General features: G+C 38.0%; 1 protein-coding gene across 11 annotated transcripts in view; it reads left to right on the plus strand.

Moving 5' to 3' along the window:
- The window catches only part of kmr (kramer), a 138,874-nt gene that overhangs the window by 1,917 nt on the left and 112,504 nt on the right, over positions 1-24,453 (plus strand). For 4 of the 11 annotated variants that reach the window (XM_012370404.2, XM_067358542.1, XM_067358543.1 and 1 more), the window contains exon 1: positions 16,740-18,127. In XM_012370404.2, the coding sequence (XP_012225827.2) occupies positions 17,934-18,127 (194 nt within the window). In that variant the 5' untranslated portion in view covers positions 16,740-17,933. Of the gene's footprint in view, positions 1-497; positions 1,426-2,535; positions 2,673-9,040; positions 9,292-16,485; positions 16,668-16,738; positions 18,128-24,453 lie in introns of those variants that run through there. The other 7 variants (XR_010891097.1, XM_067358546.1, XM_067358550.1 and 4 more) reach the window with 6 other exon arrangements.

Below are 24,453 nucleotides of genomic sequence, written 5' to 3' on the forward strand. Positions count from 1 at the left end.
GTAATTGATCGTTTCGATTTAAAGGGATCTTTAGCGTGAGAGAATTTAATTTAAGGCTTAATATTTTTTCTAAGATTTTCAACATTGAAAATTTGTCGAAAATGAGTATTTAAACTTTACACGTTATTAAACAAGTAATAACGCTACATATTATATTTTTATATCGAGAATATTACAATTCCGGATACATTCTTATTTTTTTAGCTTTAAAGTAAGAGTGTAAAATTGAATGCATGATTTCAGTATTTATGAATTATTACAAATTATGACGAATTATTACAAAAAGGTGTTCTATAGCTACACGCAAAAAGATGATGTAAGAATAATTTGACGAAAAATCTGCTTCACGCTGCTATACTGAGACATAGTTGCTAAACTACCGTCCACTTTGCAAAAAAGTTTAAGCATTAGAGTCTCCCGCGTTTCACAAAGATACTAATGGTGCCTCATGAGTCCCGTTAATTACGCCACTGCCGTGCTGGATGCTGTGTCAGGAGCAATGGCGGCTTACCTGGCTTACCTGGCTGGTCGCTTTGCCTTCTCTCCCCTCTTTTCCTCTCACCTTCATCGCGCGTTCCTCGGGGGCAAGCCGACGAACCTGTTGCCCGTTCTCATCCAGTATCGTGTCGGTTTCGTTCTTATGCGGTACGTGTTGCTTTCGCAGCGCGTGCGTGCGTCGCGCTCAGATGTGTCGTGCGTCTTCCTGCGTTTTAACGGGAAACCTGGTGGAAAAACGCTCCACGTGCTCCACGTGCGTGTACCGGAAAAAAAGGCCCGCGGTGGCCGCTAAGTGCGATCGGTGAGAGTTTCCTCGTCGCTTCCTCGAGACGCGTTGTGCGCGTCATCGCGAACGGCGTATGCGCTTTCCCTGCCGAGCGTTTCATCGATCGCAGCGGCTGCTCGTTCGATCTGTGCGATCGACGATTTTCGAAAAATCCTAGTGAAATTTAAACGATGAATGATATGTGTCGGATTCGTAGATTTTGTCGTTACTGATCGTGGGTTGTCCGTTTGTTCGAACGACAATTATTTCTAACTGTGCGAGTGATAAAATATACTTATTTCGACTTTTTCGAAGAATACTCTCGAAAAATTGGGAAATTGGGATTTAAGTGATGAAAATGCAGTGCTATTAGTGTCGACCGAGACGGTTTTTTAGATATTGTTACGAAAAATTTGGCAAAGAAAGCTGCTACTCGCAAAAAGGAATTCTAATTGAGCTTTAAACGCATTTGTGATGAGAAATAATTTGAGCCATAAGAGTTTAGTTAGCATTTGTTAAAAAGATCAATTTGTATCGCATGTACGTAAATTAAGTGCAGTGACACACAAGATGTTAGTGAATTGTGCCGATCGCGATTGGCAAAGATATTTTCAAAAGGCTATGCTCTAAAGGCAGTTTCTCGTCATTTCAAATTAAGAACGGTGAGTTTCACTATCAAGTCACGATAAATCCGTCAATTTTTTTCAAGATAGACGTATTAATCTATAGTTCTAAATATTTTTTCCACTCTCGAAGCAAAAATTGCGATTAATGGTATGATATTTCCATTTTTGAAACTTCTCGAACGACAGTCTACATCTAATAACACAGAAATACACTATCATTAATTGCGACGTGTGTAACTTTGATAATTACGCGACTGTTGTTATTGTTTACGCTGTGAAAGAATGGAAAAAAACGACACAACTTTCTGTAGATTTGTAAGGATACGCGTGAGATTTTGTAAGAATTACAAAGGTACGATCAACACGAGAAAAATGCGTGACGAAATGTCACATAACAAACTGCGCTATGGATTCATGACTCATAAGTATTCCGGAGAAACGAGTCGCGCAGGTAGATATTTCGGTCGTAGGCGTATTCTCGCATTCTTATTTCATCGTTGGTACCAACCGAAGAATAAAGCCATTTTGAGACCCTTGTAAAAAAGAGGAAATTATGTAAATGTAATTTTGGGTCGCACAACACAATTCAAACTGCTGGAATGTGCCGTAAAGTTGAAACAAATTAAAAAAATTCATGCATAATTCACATGTGACACTAATCATCGTTGAACGAAATTTGTCGGACTTAAGACAGCATTTGAAATTTCCTTAACAATAATTTTTAACGTTATACATCTTATCGTCATAATATTTCATGTTCAAAGTTTTCGAATTTCTAGTGCACTTGTTCAGTTTACTTCGAAAGCAAAGATAAATTTTTTAAAGTTGAAAAGTATCTGGTTATGATAGGAAAAAGCAAAGAATTAAAAGATAACAATTTATCTAGCACTTGATTGCACAGATATAATCTTCCCTTGCTGCACCGACACAACATGTTTATTATTTCAAAAGGATTTTTATTCGCGCAATTTTCTCAATTCCTGAAAATTGATTTCGCAATTGTTCTTTTCTTTCACACTCGTATAATTTGGAGGCTCAAGTATAACTTGCGAGAACTGTTAGCTAAAGTAACCGCGCGTACACATATGCCCACCAGAACAGTGCCCTTCTGTGGCATTAAACTTAATATCGTCGTCTTTCTTGCAGCACGCCGTTTCCGATTACGTACTTGGAACGAGGCGGAGGGACGAAGACGGAGTGGACAGCACAGGCGGACGAGAGAACGGAGGATGCTGGATGCCGTGAGATCGTTCGTCGAAGCAATAGCTGAGATCGCAGCTGAGGTGAGTGTCCGCTCTTTCTACTCGGAATGTTGCGTTGTTTCTCATCTACCGCATTGAGGAACGAAGAAGCTCTTCCCATCCGATTAGAGCTCGGCAATACCCGATAATTCGTCGTTGTTATCTGCCGGGAAAATCAATTGGAAAGCATTGTTAAGAAATAACTCGCGCTGTTTGAATGAGCACGAAGCTCGTCGTTTTCGTGAAAGTCCATTCATCTTCTGTAAGTCATCGTTTAATCTAAATTAAATTTCATCGAGCTTTGATCGAGCGGTCTGGAAGAATCTTCCGGTCGCTTTCTTCGTTTCTCATCGGAGAATACAACGAAGGGCACTGCACGCGAGCTCATTTCGCAGTTTACCGATTTCTCAGCGCCGCAGAATTTGATCAAGCAAAGTGCAGTTGAGCTTTGCGGAAAATAATCTAATTAGGTATGTCGAACGTGGCGATGGTCGAGTGAAGTGTAATTTACACTCCGATGCACTAAATGTCATAGAGTCACCTTTCAACTATAGATGCAGACGTTAAAATAAAGATAAGTTACAATATATCTAATTTTAACATCGAGAGTCTACAAGTCAAATTATGAAAAAGAACTCACAGTGTGGTAAAAATATGTCTATTTTAAACTGCGATTTCTTTATTCATCGTTCCTTCCCGCTTTCTTTCATGACGCAATACAGCATATAGAACATCACGGAAAGTTGAACGGGAAATCGTCGTCGGTTTGTTGGAAAAGCTACGAATGAAACGGACCGTTTATCGTGAACCGTGAAGCATATAGAATCGACGATGTAACGTAAAGTACCTGGCTTGAATAGGCCATTTATAAGCTTTGGGAACAGTTTTGCTTATCTTTTGGCGAAAATATCCGGAAAGCCGTCTTGTAAGCACGTCTTAACTCCCGGCCTAATGTTCGATACATAAGAGAAAAATGACCGCGTGGCTGAGTGACTGAGAGAAGTCAGGCGAACAGGCGAGCGAATCTCATTCAGGCCGGATGCCTCGCGTAGTGCAAAACTGTTGTGTCGGTAAGAGCGCCGTTAACGTAGCGACAAACTCGGGACATTAGACGAAAATCCTTTCGTTCGTGCTCGCGCACATTATGGCAGTAACCATAAGCCCGTACTCGGCAGCCTTCGTGCATTCGGCATGTGCGCTCGGCTGCAGCTCCAGACGACTCACCATCTCGTTTCACTTTGATGTTGTGACCGCACCGCATTCCTTCTCTCCTTCACCACCGCGTCCCCGTTTACTCGTTTCCTCCGTACCACTCTTCTGCATCCTCGAACCGGCGCCCCCCCCCCCCCCTCTCTCTCTCTCTCTCTGCCCTCTCTCCCTCTCTCCTCCTCTCTCTCTTCTCTCTCGTCTGTCTCTCCACTCTCTTCCTCCCGGTCTCTCTACGTGCACTTGCGCGTTGACGCACACAAAGGAAACGTCGTAACGCCAGGGAGATGAGGTCGTGCTGAGACGGGAAACATCGCCGAGGGACACATCACGCGCGCGCGTGTTTTCTCCCGAAACTAAAGTTTTCCGTTGACTTTGCATCCCTTGTCCGCACAGCGAGCACCGCGTAATCCATCACAGCGATGTTCCTTTCTAAGCTGGCATACGTAGCTATTTTCTGCTCTAGCCTCATCGCTAAAACGTCCCTGCTGCGCTTCCATCAATTTGTTAATTTTCGCGAGACAGAACGCGGAGATGTAATTTTTTCTGACACTGCGATAAACGCTCTAATATTGCTGTGAAATACTTGAACTTTAATCCACACACTTCGATGCCATATGAATATAGATTTAATTAACAAGAGCCTCGGCGAAATTGCAGCTTACTTAGCGCAATTAATTATCTAATTATCGGGATATTGTTTTGCTTCTGCTTTGCTTTGCGCAAATATCGCGATACATATTCACGGCTCACGCCGCACACAGCTTTTCGTTTTTGCGAGAGTAAGGCAGCCCTCTCGTATCGGGACGATACGCCACGGCACCACGTGGCTACTTTCTCGAGTGCACTCGATTGCAGTGTGCACGCACGAGTCCGGCGAAAGTATTGGAGTAAGAGTGCTCGATGGCGCCACGGCGAATCCACGGGCTCTCGTTTCTTTCAGCTTCGCCCTTCCTCCTCTTCGTTTTTCTCGATTTCGGTCTCCCTCGCGCTCCCGCTTCCCCTTCTCCCACCTTTCGACATACCTCGCTGTGATCGATTAAAGTTTCGACGGAAGTCCCATTCCTCACTTCCGAGTTCGCGGTACGCTTCGGAATATCGATCCCGGACTTGGACTTCTCGGCAATTCGCGTAAGGAGGATAGAAAGGATGTATAATCCTGGGGGCTGTGCCGGTCGATGCGATCGGACTCCCGTGAGCCACTCCCGAAACGTGCGGCTTCCCCTCGCTCGCCATCGTGCGTTCCCGCGGAACATTTATCGGTCCTATCGCGTCGGGCGGGAGATATTCGCTGGATCTCTTAAATTCGAGTTACGAGGGATTCGAATTTATTTTCGTTACAAATTTTAAAATAAAATACGACATAAAGGAAATGAAATTGGATCACGGCCTGAAAATTCAACTATTTTAATATCTTGAAATAGAATATATATGCGCTGCACTTTACTCTGTCGCGTGAAAAAGTCCAATCTTTCTTCCATCATTGATAATTAACGAATAAAGTTCTTCATAGAAACGCGAAAATAATCAATAGAGAAACAAGAAAAAGTTTTCACCGCAAAAAAGTTATAAATGCTTAACCGATTTTTGTGCGCACGGCGTTCTTCACAAGAATAATAATATTTCAAGTAAGAAAATTGTACGGGCATTACCCAGAAGAGTTTCTTTGCTCGCTGTAGTTCTTTCTTGAATATATCTTGCGTCTGAAGACCGGCGATGAGAGAAAAACGCGGCGGTCATGTTGCGGCGAAACGGAAGGAGAAACGTTCCTTTTTCTCGTCACTACCGGCCCAATACGACTTCCGATATCTCGTTCCTATAGTTTTCGTAGCGCCCGTTTTTCTTTGGAGCAGAATTGTTTTACACGAGACTGTCTGCAATTCGTGATTTAAGAAATTACTCTCATTACAATACGTTCGTGGCTGACGAAACTATAAGAAACTCTGTGAAGATTAACATGTGCGATTAATTCACTGAACTTTTTAAAAATCGTTATCATTAAACGTAACATCAAGAAATTTCTGAAATATAAATTGCGAGTGATAAATAAAATAAAACAAAAGACGCTATATTTGAGTTAATAAAAGTATTGATATGAGAGACTTGGGTGAGATTAATTTTTTATCGACTGGAATTGTGATTATTTTGTTATTCTTAAAATATTTTACTAATCTCGAACGTCTCGGCGATCTTATAGTTTGCTCGAGGAAATATCCTTGGGCTACTATTTGAAGCTGAATTAAGGGAAGAAAATTATCACCAATTCAAGTGACGACGATGAGGAGCATTCTCGCGAGTTCAGGTAGTCGAGTTGCAGCAGAGAGAAGCGAGCAAACAATTATTTCGCTTCTCTTACCGTCCCTTGCTTGTTGCTGCAGCTCGTCTTGCGGATATTACAAGCGTTTCAACTACGCTGGCTATTCTCAAAAGAAGGGAGGGGAAGGATAAAGTCCCGAAATGAAAATCCATAAGAAAAATTCAAAAATTAGAACGTGCAAAATAATTCGGATGTTTTAGGTAGTCGCAAGCTGAAATTTTTCCCAATAAAAGTAATTTCAGTAATTTTCAATCGACGATAATCACGGAAATCCGTGAAATTACTTTTAATTACAGTAGATGTTAGAAGAACGTTTAGGCAAATTTTCCTTCAAGGAAAATTGTTTTCGATTATTACATGTGAATTTCTGAACCGGCTTGAGATAGAAACAAAAGTAGCAATGGCTTGATTGTATAAATATCTTGTGAGTTTGTTACAATTATAAGTACTTTAATAATCTCGCATGTGTAATTTTGAAGTTGTGAGAATTGCCGCATCCGTTAACCGCAGAATTCGACACTGAACAAATCAGTCGATTTTGCGGCTATACTTCTGGCTAAACTATGGCAAAGAATGCTACGCGAATGACATGGATGATGCATCGATGGCAATATCCACCTGTTTCAGGTGAAACACAAAAGTATGCCAGCACGTCGCAGCTCAGTAGATTCTCGATATTGCACACTGCACTGAAATATGAGAGCGTTGACTTCTACTCTGAGTCCGCCGAGCGCACTGGCATGAATATTACCCTCCATCTTTGCCAATTGATTTTTTTTGCGTTTATGCGCTTTCCGTTGGTATTTTTAGATGTGTCGCACAGTGGCTATATTGTTTTTACGATTACTCGTTTTTTTGGTTTTACATATGCAATATAATAATGCATACAATATTTGATTTATTAGTTTGGGTCTATATTTAACATTATTTTTTAAACAGTTGTCGTTATTTGACAACGTGTTGTTGATCTGCACAGTTGATCTGTAAAATAGAAAAGTAAATTCAGACTAGAGCGGTGTTCAGAATAATTAATATTTATGAAATAATTATTGTGGAGGAAAAAGTTTAATTAGTTGAAATAATAATAAATATGTAAAAAATTTTTAAGAATGGTGAATATTAAGTATTGTAAATATTTTTCTGAATATTTTAAGTATTTTAAACATTTTATATGCATTACGTTATATTACGTTACATAATATTTTGTGCGATTTGTGTTAACAAATAACAAATACATTAATTATTTAAATGTTGCTCAGCTGGCACTTGATAAGTCTTCTTATTGTCTCGCAGTCCTCGCAGTTCTTCAAAACGCTCATTCGCGATGCAAATACGAAAATTGGACGATATTTTAAACGACTGTACTTCCGACCCGTACTTTGTCATTTAGGATGAAGATGTAACATAAATATTATCTCACGAAATACATATATTCAACATTCTCAGATAACAAATAACGACGAAAAAGAATGGGGTCGAAAACTGCAGGAAGTGCTGAAAGTAGTATTATTGGAGAGAGGATAACGCGTCAATACGAAATGACCTGTACAAAAATGGCTTGTACAAAATGTCGTCGTGCGAACGATAGGAGTGCAATAAATATTAAGGACAAAGTTACGCTTCCGATTTAGAAGAATACGAGAAGTAGGGTGCAATAATGTGCCGATACATAACGCAAGAAAAAGAGAAAAAGAGACAGAGAGAGAGAGAAAGAGAGAAACATATCACACAGGCTAAAGGCGTAGAAAACAACGCCATTAAACGCTGTGAGTCAGCCTTGAAACTCTAACATTAGGGCATTTATTGAAGATTTATCGAAATCGAGTTTAAACTCGATTTCTATCAACGTTCGATAACACAGGCCTGCGAAATTAAGGGTCCTAAAAGATACAAAAAGCAGAGTAGTGATTTTCTAGGTAATTTTGGTCGCTGAATCCGAATCTATCAGCAAAAAATGTTCATCACGTCAGGTTTTTGAGAAAAATGGGGTAATATGGGCCAAAAACAGTGATTTTTGCCATTTTCAAGGCGTTATTATGGCTGACTCAAATAAATTTTTAACATTCTGTCTGCGGCATCTTAAAGCGCCATATTTTGTCTTCAAATTGCTTTTTTTTTATTTCTGTACGATTTTTTTTCGCCGACTTATGAAGGTTTGAAGATGGCAACTTTTCGATGATGAAACTATGCACTACCAAAATGGTGAAAAATTGACAATTCGGTGAATTATAATTATTTTAATATTATATATTTAAAAAATTTTTTTAATATTTATTTTATAATTCACCGAATTGTCGATTTTTCACCATTTTGGCAGTGCATAATCTCATCATCAAAAAGTTGCCATCTTCAAACCTTCATAACTCGGCGAAAAAAAATCGTACAAGAATAAAAAAAATTGCAATTTGAAGACAAAGTATAACGCTTTAAGATGCCGCAGACAGAATGTTAAAAATTTATTTGAGTCAGCCATAATAACGCCTTGAAAATGGCAAAAATCACTGTTTTTGGCCCATATTACCCCATTTTTCTCAAAAACCTGACGTGATGAACATTTTTTGCTGACGGATTCGGATTCAGCGACCAAAATTACGTAGGAAATCACTATTCTGCTTTTTGTATCTGAATCTCGCAGGTCTGTGTAATTATTCTAATTTTTCGAGACCGATTCGCGACGTATGATGGGGTTGTTTTCGTCATCGCGCTTGGTATGCGCGCTCCATATTCCTTCTCTCTCTCTCTCTCTCTTCCTCACGCGCTATCTATCGGCGTAACATTGTTGCTCTCCATTCTCCACATTCTTTCAAGTCGGAATCGGCGCGACCTTGTGCTTGCCATTGTCTTGTTGTTATTAGCACGGCGGCACTTGTACGGGGCAAATTATTCCGTAGCAGTGCGTTGTCCTCCTCAATAATACTCTTACTACTTCCTGCAATTTCCCATCTCATCTTTTTCCGTTGTTACCTATTGTGTCAGACGTATTTCGTGCAGCAATATTCGAGTTACATCTTGGTCCTAAAATGACAAAGTACGCATCGGGAGTGTCGTGTGTTGAAAAAATCGAGCGATTTTCGCATTCGCGAGTGAGTGCCTTAGACTGCGAGGACTGAGAAGGCTTAGAAGGAGCATCGAGCGCAGGTAAAGTATCATTTATTTGTTACTTCTTATTTGCACAAAATATTGTACATAAAGTATTATATGATATGGAGCGCACATAAAATATTTAAATACTTGATTTGACATCTTAATATCATTAGATAGTTCATTACATTGTTCATTTGAAAATTCACTTAGAGCAATGTTCACTTCATCTATTGCAATTTGGCTACAAAAATTTGTGCTATTTGTGTCATCGGAAACGTACAAAGTCGCGATTGATTTTATTTTTCGAGAAATGGGAGACTTTCGTGGCGAATAAACATTATAACGATGCCTTTTATGGATATATTTTAAAAGATTTAAATATCGAATAAGCTTTTGAACAAAATTCTGTTGCGCACCGAAAAATTTTTTCCTCTGAATGAACCGATTGTGATGTATTAACTCGGTATTATCGGTAAAATCACATTTACAAATAAAGCAAAGTATTTTGTTCGACTGAAATCGTTTAAGTCTTCAAAATTAAAGAATTATCTACAATGTTATTATCTACCGGTATTATTGTATAATGACTTCACAAATTTTACTATATAATTGCTCGCAAAGTTATTGGAACAGCATCCCCACGATTTTTAATTTGATAACAATCTTATTGAAAGATCATACACAAAGAATATACACTTGGTGGATATTCGCAGTCGATAGCAAAATAAATCTTGACGTAGACATGAACATGTGTGTTGGAAACAATGTAGACTCTGTCATTTAAAATAATATATGACGCCGTATTTCCAAGGATACGTCCAACAATGACAAGAACTGTTGAGAATACTTTCGACTCTAAGTTTAGTTAAATTCAATATAGTTCCCAAGGCAAACTGTTAACAAAAGAAATATAAAGATATTTATTTTTTTTTTAATAAAAATGATAAAGAAAATTAAATTAATAAAGTTTTATATAAAATAACTTACTTCCAAATAAATCAGAAATGAATTTCGTTCTTGAAATGATCGGTGGCTGAAAGTTTTTTCAGCGGAATTGATATTTTTTATACCTAAAAATTTATTTTTCTTTGTGATCCAGCAGGAATTAAATATGGCAATAAATAAAACAAAATTATTTTTTGATTATCTGTAACAAATTTCAATTTTGCTTGAAGTTTTAAAAAAATATTTTGAGTAATTAGTGAAAAATTGAAAACAAACCAAGACAATGATAAAAAATAGATAAGACCTTTATTTTCTACATTCGTTATTTTTAATGCTAATAGTTTTTTAATTCAAAAATTTTTTGTTTTTGATCAATTTGTTAGTAATAATGATGAACTCTCAGTATACAAATAATTGAAATCTGATTCAAATAATTCAAGAACTCTGTCAACTCGCAAACACGCGTGTGACTTCAACTTTTGTTTTTTCTTTCGTTGAATGTACCAAAGCACATGACTGATGATTAACTTTTCATAAATAAAATTAATTATCTTGATAATTCTATTTATCACCTCAAGATGGCCAAATTTTTTTATTGCTAGTGAATAATATATTATCTACTTCGGAAGCCATTGCGTTTAACTCCATCTAGCAATAATTTTTTTATTTCTAATAAATTTGCTAATTCTTAAAATGGCAAAGAATAATAATTTTAACATGCAAAATAATAAATCAGATAGTGATTCTTCAATAATAATTGTCAAAAGTGTACCGGACAAAATAGAAACATTAAAACTGTTTGAAGTTTATTAAAATTGGTTCAAACTACAGAAATAAAGCCAAATCAATTGAAATGAAATTTTTAGTAAGTGGGTATAGTTATTTGCCTAATAATTCAGATTTTGCCATTATCAAGTCACATGCAAAAAAGATTCAAAACTTTTTCTTCCGACGATTGGTATGAAATAATCAAAACTTGTAAGAAAAAAGCACCGTTTCAGATGGTTGAAATGACTCATCATCTTTTTCTCAACAAAACCATTAGTGGATTCTGTAACTAATAGAAAAAAATAATCACAGAATTATCAATAAATTGGCTCAAAATGGATTAAGTTAGAGAGATCGAAAGCACATATTATACAATTCAAACGCAATTTTAACGAAGACACAGAGTTTGATTACATCAATATTAAAAAATCTCAAGGTAGATCATTAGTTCTGAAAAATATAGATCAACCTTTGTTACATCCTATTAGCAGAACTGTGACAAAAGAAAAGAGAAAAGATATGATAAAATTGAAATACATTTCTCCCATTAAACACGATTATTATAAAAATTTAAGAATAAATCGAGGTGACGGTACTTTCGATGCATCTGCCGGAGAAGACATTATTTATCTCGATAATATTAATAATAGAATCTAATGAAAATAATAATAAAAATAGAACGGCTAAATTAATTTTTTATTTAAAGTTTTGTAATAAATAATGTTGTAATTGGTTTTCTTATAAGAAATAATGAACAATTATTCTCGATATATATATTTTTATGTATTTTCGACATTGTAACATAAAAGCTGCATGTTTAATACATTCTACATTATTTGTGTATATATTTCAAATGAAATTTTAAAAAGCAATGTTTATAAGTTTATCAATTTTCTCTACTTTTTGTTTGACGGAGTTAGCCACTCTGGCTAATGCTTCTGAGCTCAAATATATCCACCGTGCTTCGGACGTTTCACACTATAAAGTTCCTCCTTTAATCCATGGATTCACTAATGTTTTCAAAACACTAAGCTTAGTAATTATGTCATTAGACAACGTAGATTGAACAGTGTTATCAAATTCACGATTCTGCAGTAATTTGTCTTTTACGAAGAACAGTTTTTCTATAATTGAAGTAATAATTGAAATACCATAATTTTTGCCACTCGTATTAATTTGTTTACTATTTATTAGCACGAACTGTTCATAATATGTGTTTTCTTTTTCACTAGAAAATGTTTCTGTTATTTCCTTTGCCAATGCTTGAAACTTTGCACTTGAAATTCTGAAACATAAAATATTTATATTGAAAAATAATTTTTATTTCCTCTCTCTCTCTCTTTTATTACATATTACATATAGAAATTCAATTAATAAAATTTGACTTACTCTACAGTACGGAGTTTCTGTTGTGGAGGAACTTTCAGCAAGATATTATCTAATTCTTTTCGAATTATAAGTCGTAATAATCGATTACGAGCATTCGGGGTTAAAAATCCGTGTTTTTGGATAGTCAAAATAGACCAACCTTCCTTCTCTTTAATTAGAAATTCAATTATACAGTTTCTAGACGAATAAAACTTATGATTTAGATGAAATAGAAAGTATAAATCGAAACTACAATGTAACAATTATTTTGGAGATAACAAACTGTTTTATTATTAATTCTGATTCTATGTTGAGTATCCAGTTGCTGTTGTGAATAATTTCAGTTATTGACGGTACAACTTGATAAATCTTCAGCCGAAATCTAGAATTAATAATTTGTGCGAATATATAAATACATATTAATAAAGGTTTAAGTATAACATAAAAAGAAATACTTCAGTTTGAGCAATGTTAATAAGTTTTCTTCTAATTACAAAAATAATAATGGGTATTGAACTGATGCTACTAGCGATTGTTGGCAATTATATTGAATTTGTGATGACAACTGTGTAGAAAATAAAGACTCTCTAGATTCTGTGTTCTGAGGAGTTTGAAGTAGCGTTAAATCCTGTTTCTGACACTCTTTTTCAGATGCGTAGGAAAATAAATAAAGGAAAGTTATTTTTGTTTTGCATAATCTTTAAAAATAAAGCCCATTTTCGCATTAAAATAAAGAATTATATTACAATAAGGAGAAATTAAAATACCGTATCGCCATAAATTATATCTAGCGTCTTAATTAGCACTACAGATACAGAGAGAGAGAGAGAGAGAGAGAGAGAGAGAGAGAGAGAGAGAGAGAGAGAGAGAGAGAGAGAGAGTAAAAAATAACCTTAATATTTACAGTCCTTTTTTATTGCCATATTAAGATTACTTTTTGACTCTCCCTCGTAGAAATGACGACTTTATATCCGGGAAGGTGCTATTAGAAATTTTGTTATAGCCAGTATGTGATTGAGATGCAGTAGTTGGATTAATCCAACTCTCACTCAATGCATTGGTCATAAGGGAAATGCGCACACAACCGAGAACTACGTACATGTGTCACATATACATAGATTTCGATTGTGTGCGCATTTTTTCCATGACTGAACTCGTGAGGTCGCATGCACACTTCTGGCTGCAGCGTTCAATTGTTACATGCTCGACAAAATCTGCGCGTTTCGGTCGATTCTTACAAACAACGCCCATCACTTTTCCGTTTCTTTCGAGTCCTTAATAACGAGTTACCGAATTTGAAATGTTTACATGATTTTTCGACGTAATTTTTACTATGGCAACACTGCTTTTTATCACATAGATAAAGTGATTTTTATGAAACCGGCGCTCTAGCTATATTCTAAGGTGGGAAGAATTAATTTTTACTATGGTATGCAGTAAAATTTTACTCGATATATATTTTTCACTTTTCTTTGCAATACTAACTTTTTACTGAGAAAGTGTGAAAATTGTGTTGCTTTATTATTTTTAAAACAATGGCTACTCCATTTAAATTTATAATTCCTTGATGGTCCGCAGCTAGTGCCACATTATAGAAATTTTTGTTATAAAATTTTTTCCGTGCAAAAATTAATTTTATCTACAAATTTACATACATATGAATATTTACATGTATAACTATTACCTTAAAATTACCAACTACAATTGTAATTTTTTACACACTTTTTACACATCTTTCATAATATAATATTACATGTCAAAGACAGAAATATCTTTTAATTAAGTTTGACTTAATTATCGTAAAGCAGTTTATTACTGCAAATCTCATTAACTCAAATCTCATGTAATATCTCTTCGTATCGAACATTGTTTTTGTTTGTGTTTGCACATTTTTAAAATAAATTTTATAAACGCGTGCGCTTATGTTGGAGAAAATAAATGGCCACTATCTCGATCAACTTCTGATTTTTCGAACAAAATTAAATGATGCATACGAAGAAAGCAAGTAACTGTAGATTGACGTAAGAAGGGATTATTAAGGTAGAGAAAACTTGGTGCGCTAGGCACCACACTGGATAAACTTATCTTCCGGACGGACTAGAAAATTTCTTGAAAATTTCTTTATTTTTTAATAAGTTTTTGGTATGCAAGGGAGCCACGTTTTTCTTGAATTGATAAACGAATTATCCGTATCTACACGGCTATTACAAGTGATTTATCGGATAGAAGGGTAGCGAGAATTCTAGACAGGAAGCAATATCGACCTTAATGTTTTATGATCACTTTTACGCCTGTATCTATATATCTGTATGAAATACACTCAGAAAGTGATCATAAACCATCGATAATCGATATTGATAAACTTTTTATAATATTACTCACTATTGCAAATAAATAAACTTTTTTAAATAGACACTTTAAATGCGATACTTATTGCAACGTCCGCTGTTATGACACAGTTTTCACACACACACACACACACACACACACACACACATAAGCTGTCTTTGAAACCGCTAAATATTACATTGCTGCATTATGCTTACTTTCGCATCGTCGAATCTTCTTTTACTTAAGCTTGGAGTTGAATTCCAATTAAAAATATAAGCTAGAACGAAAAATTAGGTCAGAATCGACTGAAATATATATGGTTGGGCATTATAAATGCGACTTAGCATAGTCGCATTTAACGGAGATGTAAAATTGAAGAAAGATATTTTCATGTTGCATGGAAAATGCACGTCTCTCGGCGAGATACAAGGAGTAAAATGTGCGTAAACACGAAATAAACTCGAGTCGCATCTTACTCTCGTTGTAATTCATATTTCCGTGATCTGCAGTGTAGCGCACTTTAATTTATATTGCTTTCAGCGCATATACTCTTCGTTCGCCTCGTGATTTTTCATGCTCGAATAATTACAGTAAATTATGAAATTTAATTCATCGACGTTCAATTTAGCGCTACATTGTACAGAAGAGCAATGTTATTGAAATATTGAGTGGGCTTTTGATCATATATGCGGATGCCATACGCATATTCTGTTATGCTATCAGCAAAGTATTCTGGTGCGCGATAAATTAACAAAGTTTTTGCGGTGGAAGTTGGCGAATGAAAATCAGAGAGATCCGGATTCACGGAGCGTGAGATCGTCGTCCTTCTGGCGCGCACGTGTCTCATTTTCGTGTCCGTGTAAATTCGCGCACCGCATCGACTTCAAACCGCCGTCCGTTTCCGCAATTTACCTTGTAACTCTTAATGCGACCTTTTTCGCCGCAACTTTGCGAACTTCTTCGATGTCTCTGTTTAAAAAACTCTCGCCATTAATAATAACATTTCTGTTTTGTCTTTCCGCTTTACCTAAATTTTTAACGTAGTTAATTACCGAATAATTATTTTATCAATTCATCTTCTTTGTTAGTTACGTGATCATTATCGTCATTTAGATGATAACGCGTTATTGTTACTTCATCACATGTGAAAGCTCCGTTATTTTTGAGAAAAAATAATTTCGATTCCCTCGAGCTATTTGTGCATTCTTTCCTGTAAACGCGACCGAGTAAAATGCGTTGAATCTTCCACGTGCAATATGCGTGCGCTCCCGAAGAGCAGACGAAACGCAAAAGAAGCTGCAATCCGGAGCCACGTCCGGTTGTTGATCCGCCTGGTTTGCAGACTACAGCGATGCGTGTGTCGAGCAAACGCGTTCTCGCAGTGTACGCCGATGAATGTTCTTATGCGATGCAATCGTACGCGCTCGACACATTGGCGTAACATTCGGTGGATTGCGTTAAATCATTTTCGCGTACAGGCTATACTTGAAATATTGCGAAAATCGCGAGTATTCTGTAACGCACAAAATCAGATTCGAATTGATCAAATTAAATGTAACGTCGCGAAATATTCAGGCTGATCCATCGGTTGGTCCTGATCTCTTAATCGAAAATAACCTGTTTCAAAATGAATTTCACGGATAATGTTATTTAATTTTTTTACAAGGTAAAATCTTTCATGCATGTTTATATATACAAAAGTGATGATACGTTGTTCTTAAGAAAACGCTTATTTAAAACAGTGTGCGTCACGTACCGCTGACGCACAGACGGAGGACATGCGTTCCTCGTCTCTTTGACTCTTCTTCTATTTCTTCTTTATCTCCTTCCTGCGGAGAGGATTTCTCTCAGTATCGTTCCAAGCGTTCATCGCGAGGGACCTCGCGAATTTCTAACAGCGTTCTCCGACGTATGACGTGTAGCGCGAGGCGCGTCCGATCGAATTAAAAGTTTCCACGTTTTCTTGGCGAATAGAAAACAAACCAATTTCAAACTAATACTGCGAAAAGATATCGACGGTAAGCTCGTAAAATCGCTTTTATTTTTCACCGATAGAAAATAATATTTTTTTTACATATTAATTCAATTTTACGGAAATTAAGAATTGCGATATATATGCTATGAATAATGATAAAACAATTTGTTGTTTAAAATTTTTTGCGGTCGCGTAAGACATTTTTATTCTCAGTACGTTCTCGGAAGGCTTATTGTGAATAAATCGCGCGCGATAGTCACGTAGCGATTGATGAATCGTTAACACACTCGCGACGGAGGGCCGCGCGTGATGTTTTCTGAATATTAAGAATTTTCATGTAATTATCGGCGTGAGCGCGACAGGAATTGAGAATCGGGAGAATTACGGTGTTTGTACTTGAAAAGACATTCCTCCTCGATATACGTGCTCGCAATCCTGATGGACGATATGCAGCCGGTTCACAATTTCGACATTGTCTCGCACTCGCACGGTGCACGTCACTGAGCACATTCCTGTCGACCCTTTTCCGCGTTTTCTCCATTTTATCTCGCACTTCTTCGAATTTCGATTACGCTCAAGTGTTTAAACTGCATCGTCATTGGTTGCAGAATTTTATCTGAGATCAAAACTGTTTATCGCGAGGTCTGTAAATATTCGTTAGAACGATTAATGTCGATGTTACATTCACGGAAACAGATTTGTAGAAAATAATTTTTGTTCGCGATAAGGTAGAACGCGACATAAAGTACGACGTCTAGTTTTTTTTTTTTTTTTTTTTCATATCTACAGCATCCAAAATTAAATTCGCTCTCGCATCTGGTTTGAATAAAATGTTCGTGGCGTGCAGACGGACGAAAAATCATTCCAACTTTTCATCTGAAGTGGCTTCCTCTCGGTAGCGTATTCGCGAGTGCGCTGCGTATTTCGAGACTTCACTGATCTCTCTATCGTGAGTTCGTTCACGTAAAGAGCACGCGCGCGATAGATCACTGCCTTTTTCGATTTCTATGCCGGCCGTGCGAGACCCCGGCGTGCCGTTCTAAACCGTCGAATGTATTTCACTCGGACCTTCTATAACGGCGGACGTGCTTTCGCCCAAGAGCGGTGCAAAAGCCGCGCCTCGTGTTTTTCCTCTCCCGAGCGATACGATGCGCGGACGATGTCGATACCAGAATCCCGGGCCGCCAGAAAGTAAAACGATTCAAGAGATTGCAGTGGTAACGGCAGCAGTGGCGGAGAGACAAGAGAGAGAGAGAGAGAGAGAGAGGGAAGAATAGATTTAACCATTGCGTGAAAAGAGTCGAATGCAATGTCCAAATGCTGCGGTTGCATCGGTGGCTGCACGACGACGGAAGCGTATCAGCCGTTGAAGACTCCAACCTATTCGCACGACATTATCCACGAACCGTTCAGAAACGGAAGGGAGGTCCTCAGGAGTCCGAGGGATCGTCGCAGGAAACCTAGCGTTCGCTACGATGTCGTGAGGACTCTCGGAAACAATAGGTGAGGATTTTGAACGACAAGAAAAATTCGATTTTCAGAAGGTTTTAGTTGTGGAAAATTTTTGTACGAAATTCTTTTTTTAAAACTTTGAAAAAGGCGCTGCGGCGAATTTTGTGTATCTATTGGACGGATTAAAAAAAAAATGAATCTCCGTTTTAAATAGTATTTTGAATATTTTCACGAAATGCGACACGACGGCTCGGTCCGCTCGGGAATTGTAGCGCTTCAAGTACAAGCGAAGGCCGTGTTCGAAATTTTGACGTAAGCTCTCTCGCGTCGGGAGCACGTCTCGAGGGCGCGGGCGCCGTAATTATCGCGCTTACAGATACGAAGGCGAGCGGAAGATTTACCGTGCGGCGTTATTTACTCGAGCCGTCTGCGTTTATTCGGTAAACAGTCGCTTCCGTATAATAAGCGGATGATCTACGACCGTCTTTATATCCAACGGCATTTCGGGATGTTTCGCCCACTTCCACGCGATGTAATCTTGTTTGTGTGTGGAAAAGTGGGTATTTTTAAACGTCCACCCTGAAGACGTGCTTAATCCCGTAGAAGTTGCGTGAGATAAGCGAAATGTATAAGTCATTGGCCCCGGTAATATCTTGAAGTTTTCCAGCAGGAATTGAAATCGTGAGATGCAAAAGCGTGAGTCGGTTTCTTTTGGCGTTATCGCATTGACATCGCGTTCGTCTCGCTTACAAATTACGTGGCAGTGATGAGAGATTAAAACTATGCAGGAAAAATTTCAAAATGTTATTTTACAGGACGGAACTTGATGCAGCTTCAATTTCCATATTCTTTACGGACTTTTGTATTTATGTCTACCGTTCCCATTCTTTATTTTAACACGCCCGAGCGCTATTAATTTAAAATACAATCTCGCGTTAACCATCGTTTTGCTTAAAACCAATCGTAACGGAACATGACTGGAATGTCGGAGCGAGAATGATACCGGCGAGAATTTTCGGCCGTTTTCGGAGTGAGCATGAAAAGGGCGTTGTGGAGCGGGGAAGCGGGGGGTGAGAGTGCATCTCGGCGAGGGCGGGAGGCGAAAGGTCACGTGATCGCCGGCTGGGAATGGAGGGGGATGAGGGTGGGAAGAGGATGGAGGTCTCGTGATTTTTACGCTATCGTACGGAAGTGCTGCTAGTTCCGCAGGAACTCTCGCGCCATACGGATGTTCGCGTACAGCTGTCCCGTCGCGTGTGATCGACTGTGCGTTTGGTATCCTTCTTTTCTTTCTTACTGCAAACTGTGCCTTTTCTGCTTTCCTTCAGCCTCGCCCGAAAGCGAAATATCTTTCTTTCTCACTGCCGCCGTGCCTGTTTTTTCGCAGCCTCTTCTCGTCATCAAGTGTTTAGTGTCGAAGTGATATTCTTAAGACACAGTCTAGATATGAGGCCACCTCATACGTAGAATATGCGTAGTGACCCAGAACCATCGCGATTCCTTTCACCTACGTTCCACATAACTGCATTTACGTCAGATAATAGCGAGCTCCTCTTAACATAATTATTTCCACGCGAAAATGATAAAACTACTTTTTTCAAACTTGCGTGAACATTTTATATACGATCGCTATATCATTCTATATATATCGGAAAGTTAAAAATATTTTATATTAAAAAGTTAAGAATATGTGAGTCACGACGAAGAAGAGAAGTTGAACATTGTAAAGAAATTTCAATTACAATTTAATTAGTCTCATTTCAAAATGCATTCAAGAGCATCGTTCTAAAATAACCTTGTCTCTGTAATCGTTTGCGAAATCCCCTTTGCGTTCAAGTTACAATGCAATTTTCACAGGAAAAAAAAAACACTCGCTAGGTCAGGAACTCGGTATAATTAATCCAACGTTATTATTACGTCACATCTGTTATAGTGTCTTGAAAGTTTTTGGGCAAGTTTTTCGAGATGCAGAAAGTTTTCGAAAATTTTAAAATTTCTATACATAGAAGATTCGTCCTCTCGAACGCAATCCAAACTTCGGTAAATGATGTTGAAACATTTTTTCAAATCGCCTTTGCATCAGACTCAAATCTATCTCCAGTCGCTGTCTATACGCGGCAATGCGACATAATCTGTACGTCTGTTTTTCATCGCCATTAGTTTTATTTTGCAGCGACAATAATGCATTATTTCGTAGGAAATTGCCGCATCGCGTCCGATTAACATCGTCGCATTATGTGCAACTAGTTGAGGTTCAAAGCGGTTTCATAATTCAACTACAGTAACTTTAAGAGTTTGAAATTTACAGACTTGCTAATAACTGTTACGCTGTTATTGCAAACGTAATCATAAGATCCCATACGCAAACTCGCACAAACTCCTCCAGCACTTTGTTACATTTAATTCATGATGAATGTGAAAAGTTAATCGATACATTTTGACAAAGTACGAATATTTCATCGAAAGCTGAATATCATCGAGCTTCATTAGTTTTAACTTGATACGGCCGTTATCTCAACTCTGGCTAATGATAGAATATTGAATATTCTGCCATTATCCGACGCACAAATTTGTTCACGAGATAAAATTGAGAGATGTATAATTATATGATATCGCGGTTAATTATTGACAGATTTTGAAATAATCATTTGGCCGCGTTTGTTGCACACATACGTACATGCATATATTCGTTACGAATTACTTGACACACGGCGATCTCCGACCGCCTTGTTTGGCTTTCGCAATTTATTTATTTTAATTAGAGCGGCATTTCGCGTGTTGTTGTATCAATATTCTGTTTTAATGACTTCTAACGGCATTCTGTATTATTTGCAATTTCGCGTACGTTTGTTAGACACTTCCCTTTTTTCGTACAGTGCGTCGGGTAGCCGCTAACGAACGACGTTATTTCACGTCGCAGGCTGCGAACTGTGTGCGTTCGTACGTCGCCGTGTCGCGGGGTGAAAGTGAATAAGTCGCGTATGACGTGCACGCGTGTCTCGTGTGCATGCGCGTGCAATACGCGTCGACTTTTGTGCCCGCCCGAGAGAGTGTCGACTGCATCGGTCGATCGGCCGTAAATTCCTTTAATTTGTGTTGTGCAGGGACATCGATCGTACGATCGATCCGCTCCTATTTTGTACGCTGGATACCAAATCGAGGTGAGGAATTGTCGGAATACGGATGGGATCTGTTCCGAGATATTGACCGAGCAATGAATTTCCCAACCTATTCCCAACATATTCCAAGCAACAAATAGATGATTTGCTTTAATGACTCCAAGACCTTTCATATTGGCAGCTTAGTTGACGGGGGAATATTAAGTTTTGTTAATAAAATGTATTGTACAACTTTCAGAGGTTTCGCTATAAAATTTACGTCGCGCGGCTTAGCGCGTCGTTGCCCTAAATCTTGGGATTTAATGCCAGTCGTCTATTCGCTGCCGCGGCCGATATTACCCCGCCGGTTATTGTACGCATTAGATCGGCGATATGTTTATGATTCATTTTAAGATTACGTCGCGCTCGCACGTATATCAATCAGACGTGTGATTTATGCTTGCGTCACATCACTTTAACGCAATACCAGTTTCGCGAAAATATTTCTTAGGATTATTTTGAGTGATAAATTCGTTTGTCTCTTTAATTGGATTAGGACAGAAACGAGCATTGAACTTTCGCAATCGGAAATCTAGACCGTTGAACTTAGGGGATAAATATTTACATTGTCGAGGATATCGCCAATTTAGTGGATCCGGAAAACAGAACTTAACCGTAGGATTTTCACTGTGTGTCGTTCAATTAGTCAGTTTTATCGTACAATTGATAGCGCGGCGCGGATTGAAATCAGTATAAACGAGCAACCATTTGTTTGAACAACAACGGATTCTATCGAGCAGCAGCGCGCTATCGTCGTTTTCAGCTGAGTCCACGCGAAATCATTTTGCGCACTTGTCGAGAGCAAGCGAAACGGACCGGAAACGCGTCTGCGAAATTTATTTTGCCCGACGTGATTCGCCGCCGGACTCACATTCGTGTGACTGTAGTAAGATGGTCAATCGTCCGAAAATTTGTAGGAACAGTAACACATTTTCGCGATTAAACTTGCCTGAACGACCATTCTAATTTTCGCTCGTTCTGAGAAGCTCTTTTCTAATTTGGAAAAAACGAGTAACTTCGGATTGCAACGAGGAATAATAGAATCACTTAAAAACTTGGGTCGTAATAAGGATTAAAAAGTTTCAAACAAATTAGAGTTTATAAAAAAATAGTTAAATTTATTAGTTTACTCATTTGATTTTTTTTTTTTTTTTTTACATATTATTTATGAAAAAGACTCTATTAATTTGGAGTTAATATAAATCAGTACATTAGAAATATTGACCAATCAATGATGTCGACTACATATCAGCATCTTTAAATAGAAAAAATTCGTCCTTGATATAAAAAGAGTCCGTCAGATTAGCAATTTTGATAGTAAAAAGGGAAGAAACGCGCGGTAAAAAGAAGCTGCGGCAAGGATGAGGTCGTGAGATGAATGTTCAATGTATTTCTACCTTGTGAAAGGAAGACCAGGGTCGAGTTCGTCTGAAAGCTAAGTAAATCGCAAAAACTGGAGCAACCTTGCACTCAGATATTCTGTTCTTTCGCGCAGGTCAAAGCGCGAAATATTTTCTTTTCTCCCTTTTTTTCCCTCCCTCTCTTTCTCTCTCATTTTCCCATCGCAGATTTTGCGTGCGTCGCGAATCATTAATTCCATTTTCCGCTTCTCATCGCGGAAACTCTTTTATACCGCGCTCGAACATCGTTTTCGACTTTGTGCGCGCACAATGCCGTTATGCCGTTCATTACGGGATATTTTCCAAGAGTTATATCGATTCGCGGTGGACCAGAGGCAGTATTTCGAATAAGTTAAAGTGGAAACGGAAATTGCTGTAGCTCCCGATTATCTCGATTCGTCGCGAGAACTAACGAGAAACCGGGTCGCTTTGTGGTCTAATCTCGTGTAGCGCGATTTAAACAAGTTTCCTCTTCTTTCTGGGAGAATGCTTTCATAAAATGCGATCTCCACCGTTACCCGTCCCGTTCCGCTGTCCCGCCTCGCGAAGCGAAAAACTCCGACGGAGCGAAATTTTTCTCTTTTTTTTTCATGCAACTAGTCGCGCTTCAGCAAAAGTTAGCCAATTTTGATGTTCTTCGGTCGTATTTAATACAAAAACTTTCTTAACGGAAGTGTAGTTACGCCGAAGCATAATCTCCGTAACATGGCTTGACACCGTCAACTTTTTCGTGCTTGCTTATTATCTTAAATACTAATGTAATCATAAAGTAGTTTAGTGCAACTTGAACCCAAGTTTGTACACAAGCGCGTCAGATTTATCTCTTTTCACGAATTTGCAAAAATTCCATTCTTTAATGGGCGATTAATGAATAAAAATTTTGGCGATGCCAAGTTTTCAATTTAATTCCTGTTGGGTGAAATTTCTCAATAATTTGACAAAATTCCTGGCTATTTTATTAAATATCTCCGCACATAGTCACAAATGGTTTTTTATGGCATCGAAAAGATTTGGGGAGACAATTTTTTCCAATTCAGCCGCTAACATCCGAAAGGATAGGTCTGAGACGTTATATATTTGTAGCTTATACGCTCGGCAACTTTCAGTCGAGTGTTTAGAGAGGATCTATTTATTTCCATCGCAGAGCACGACAATTAGTTACAATTTTCAGTAATGCGAAGGAACGGACGTCCACGTAGTCGATATAACACCAGACCGGCGCGTATGAGTTATGAGAGGCAAGCAAGTACGTCCGCACGCGATTTAGTAAAATAACGGCGGTCGCGATTTCTGCGACTACCGGTGGCGCCACCGTGCCCCCTTTTCGCCTTCGGTGTACGTAAATTACTCTTAATCTCCCATCTTTGAAATGCAAAATGCGAGTAGCACGTGACACACGTTCTTCTTTTATTACACGTATCGGTGCGAACATTTACTTGTTCTCTTTATATTTTTCAGAAACACATTGATTGACACATTTTCTAGAACATTTATTACTTTTTTATGCATTGAGTGAATTAAGAAAATATATAACAATTGTTATATATTTTCTTAATTTTATGCGCAAGTTGAATAGTAAAGTGAATTAAGAAAATATATAACAATTGTTATATATTTTCTTAATTCACTTTACTATTCAACTTGCGCATAAAATGCGTGTTAAAGAGGCGTAATACGGACATATAATACGTAACGTAACAAAGCTTTGCGTGACGCAGATTGCATTATACCGTAATCTCCTTCATACTATCAGGCATTAGGGAATTATCATAGTTGGTTATGCTTTCGATCAGAGCGATACTGGGGGCTCCCATACCAC

The sequence above is a fragment of the Linepithema humile genome, chromosome 7 (genome assembly GCF_040581485.1).
Source record: "Linepithema humile isolate Giens D197 chromosome 7, Lhum_UNIL_v1.0, whole genome shotgun sequence".
NCBI classification, from domain to species: Eukaryota; Metazoa; Arthropoda; class Insecta; order Hymenoptera; family Formicidae; genus Linepithema; species Linepithema humile.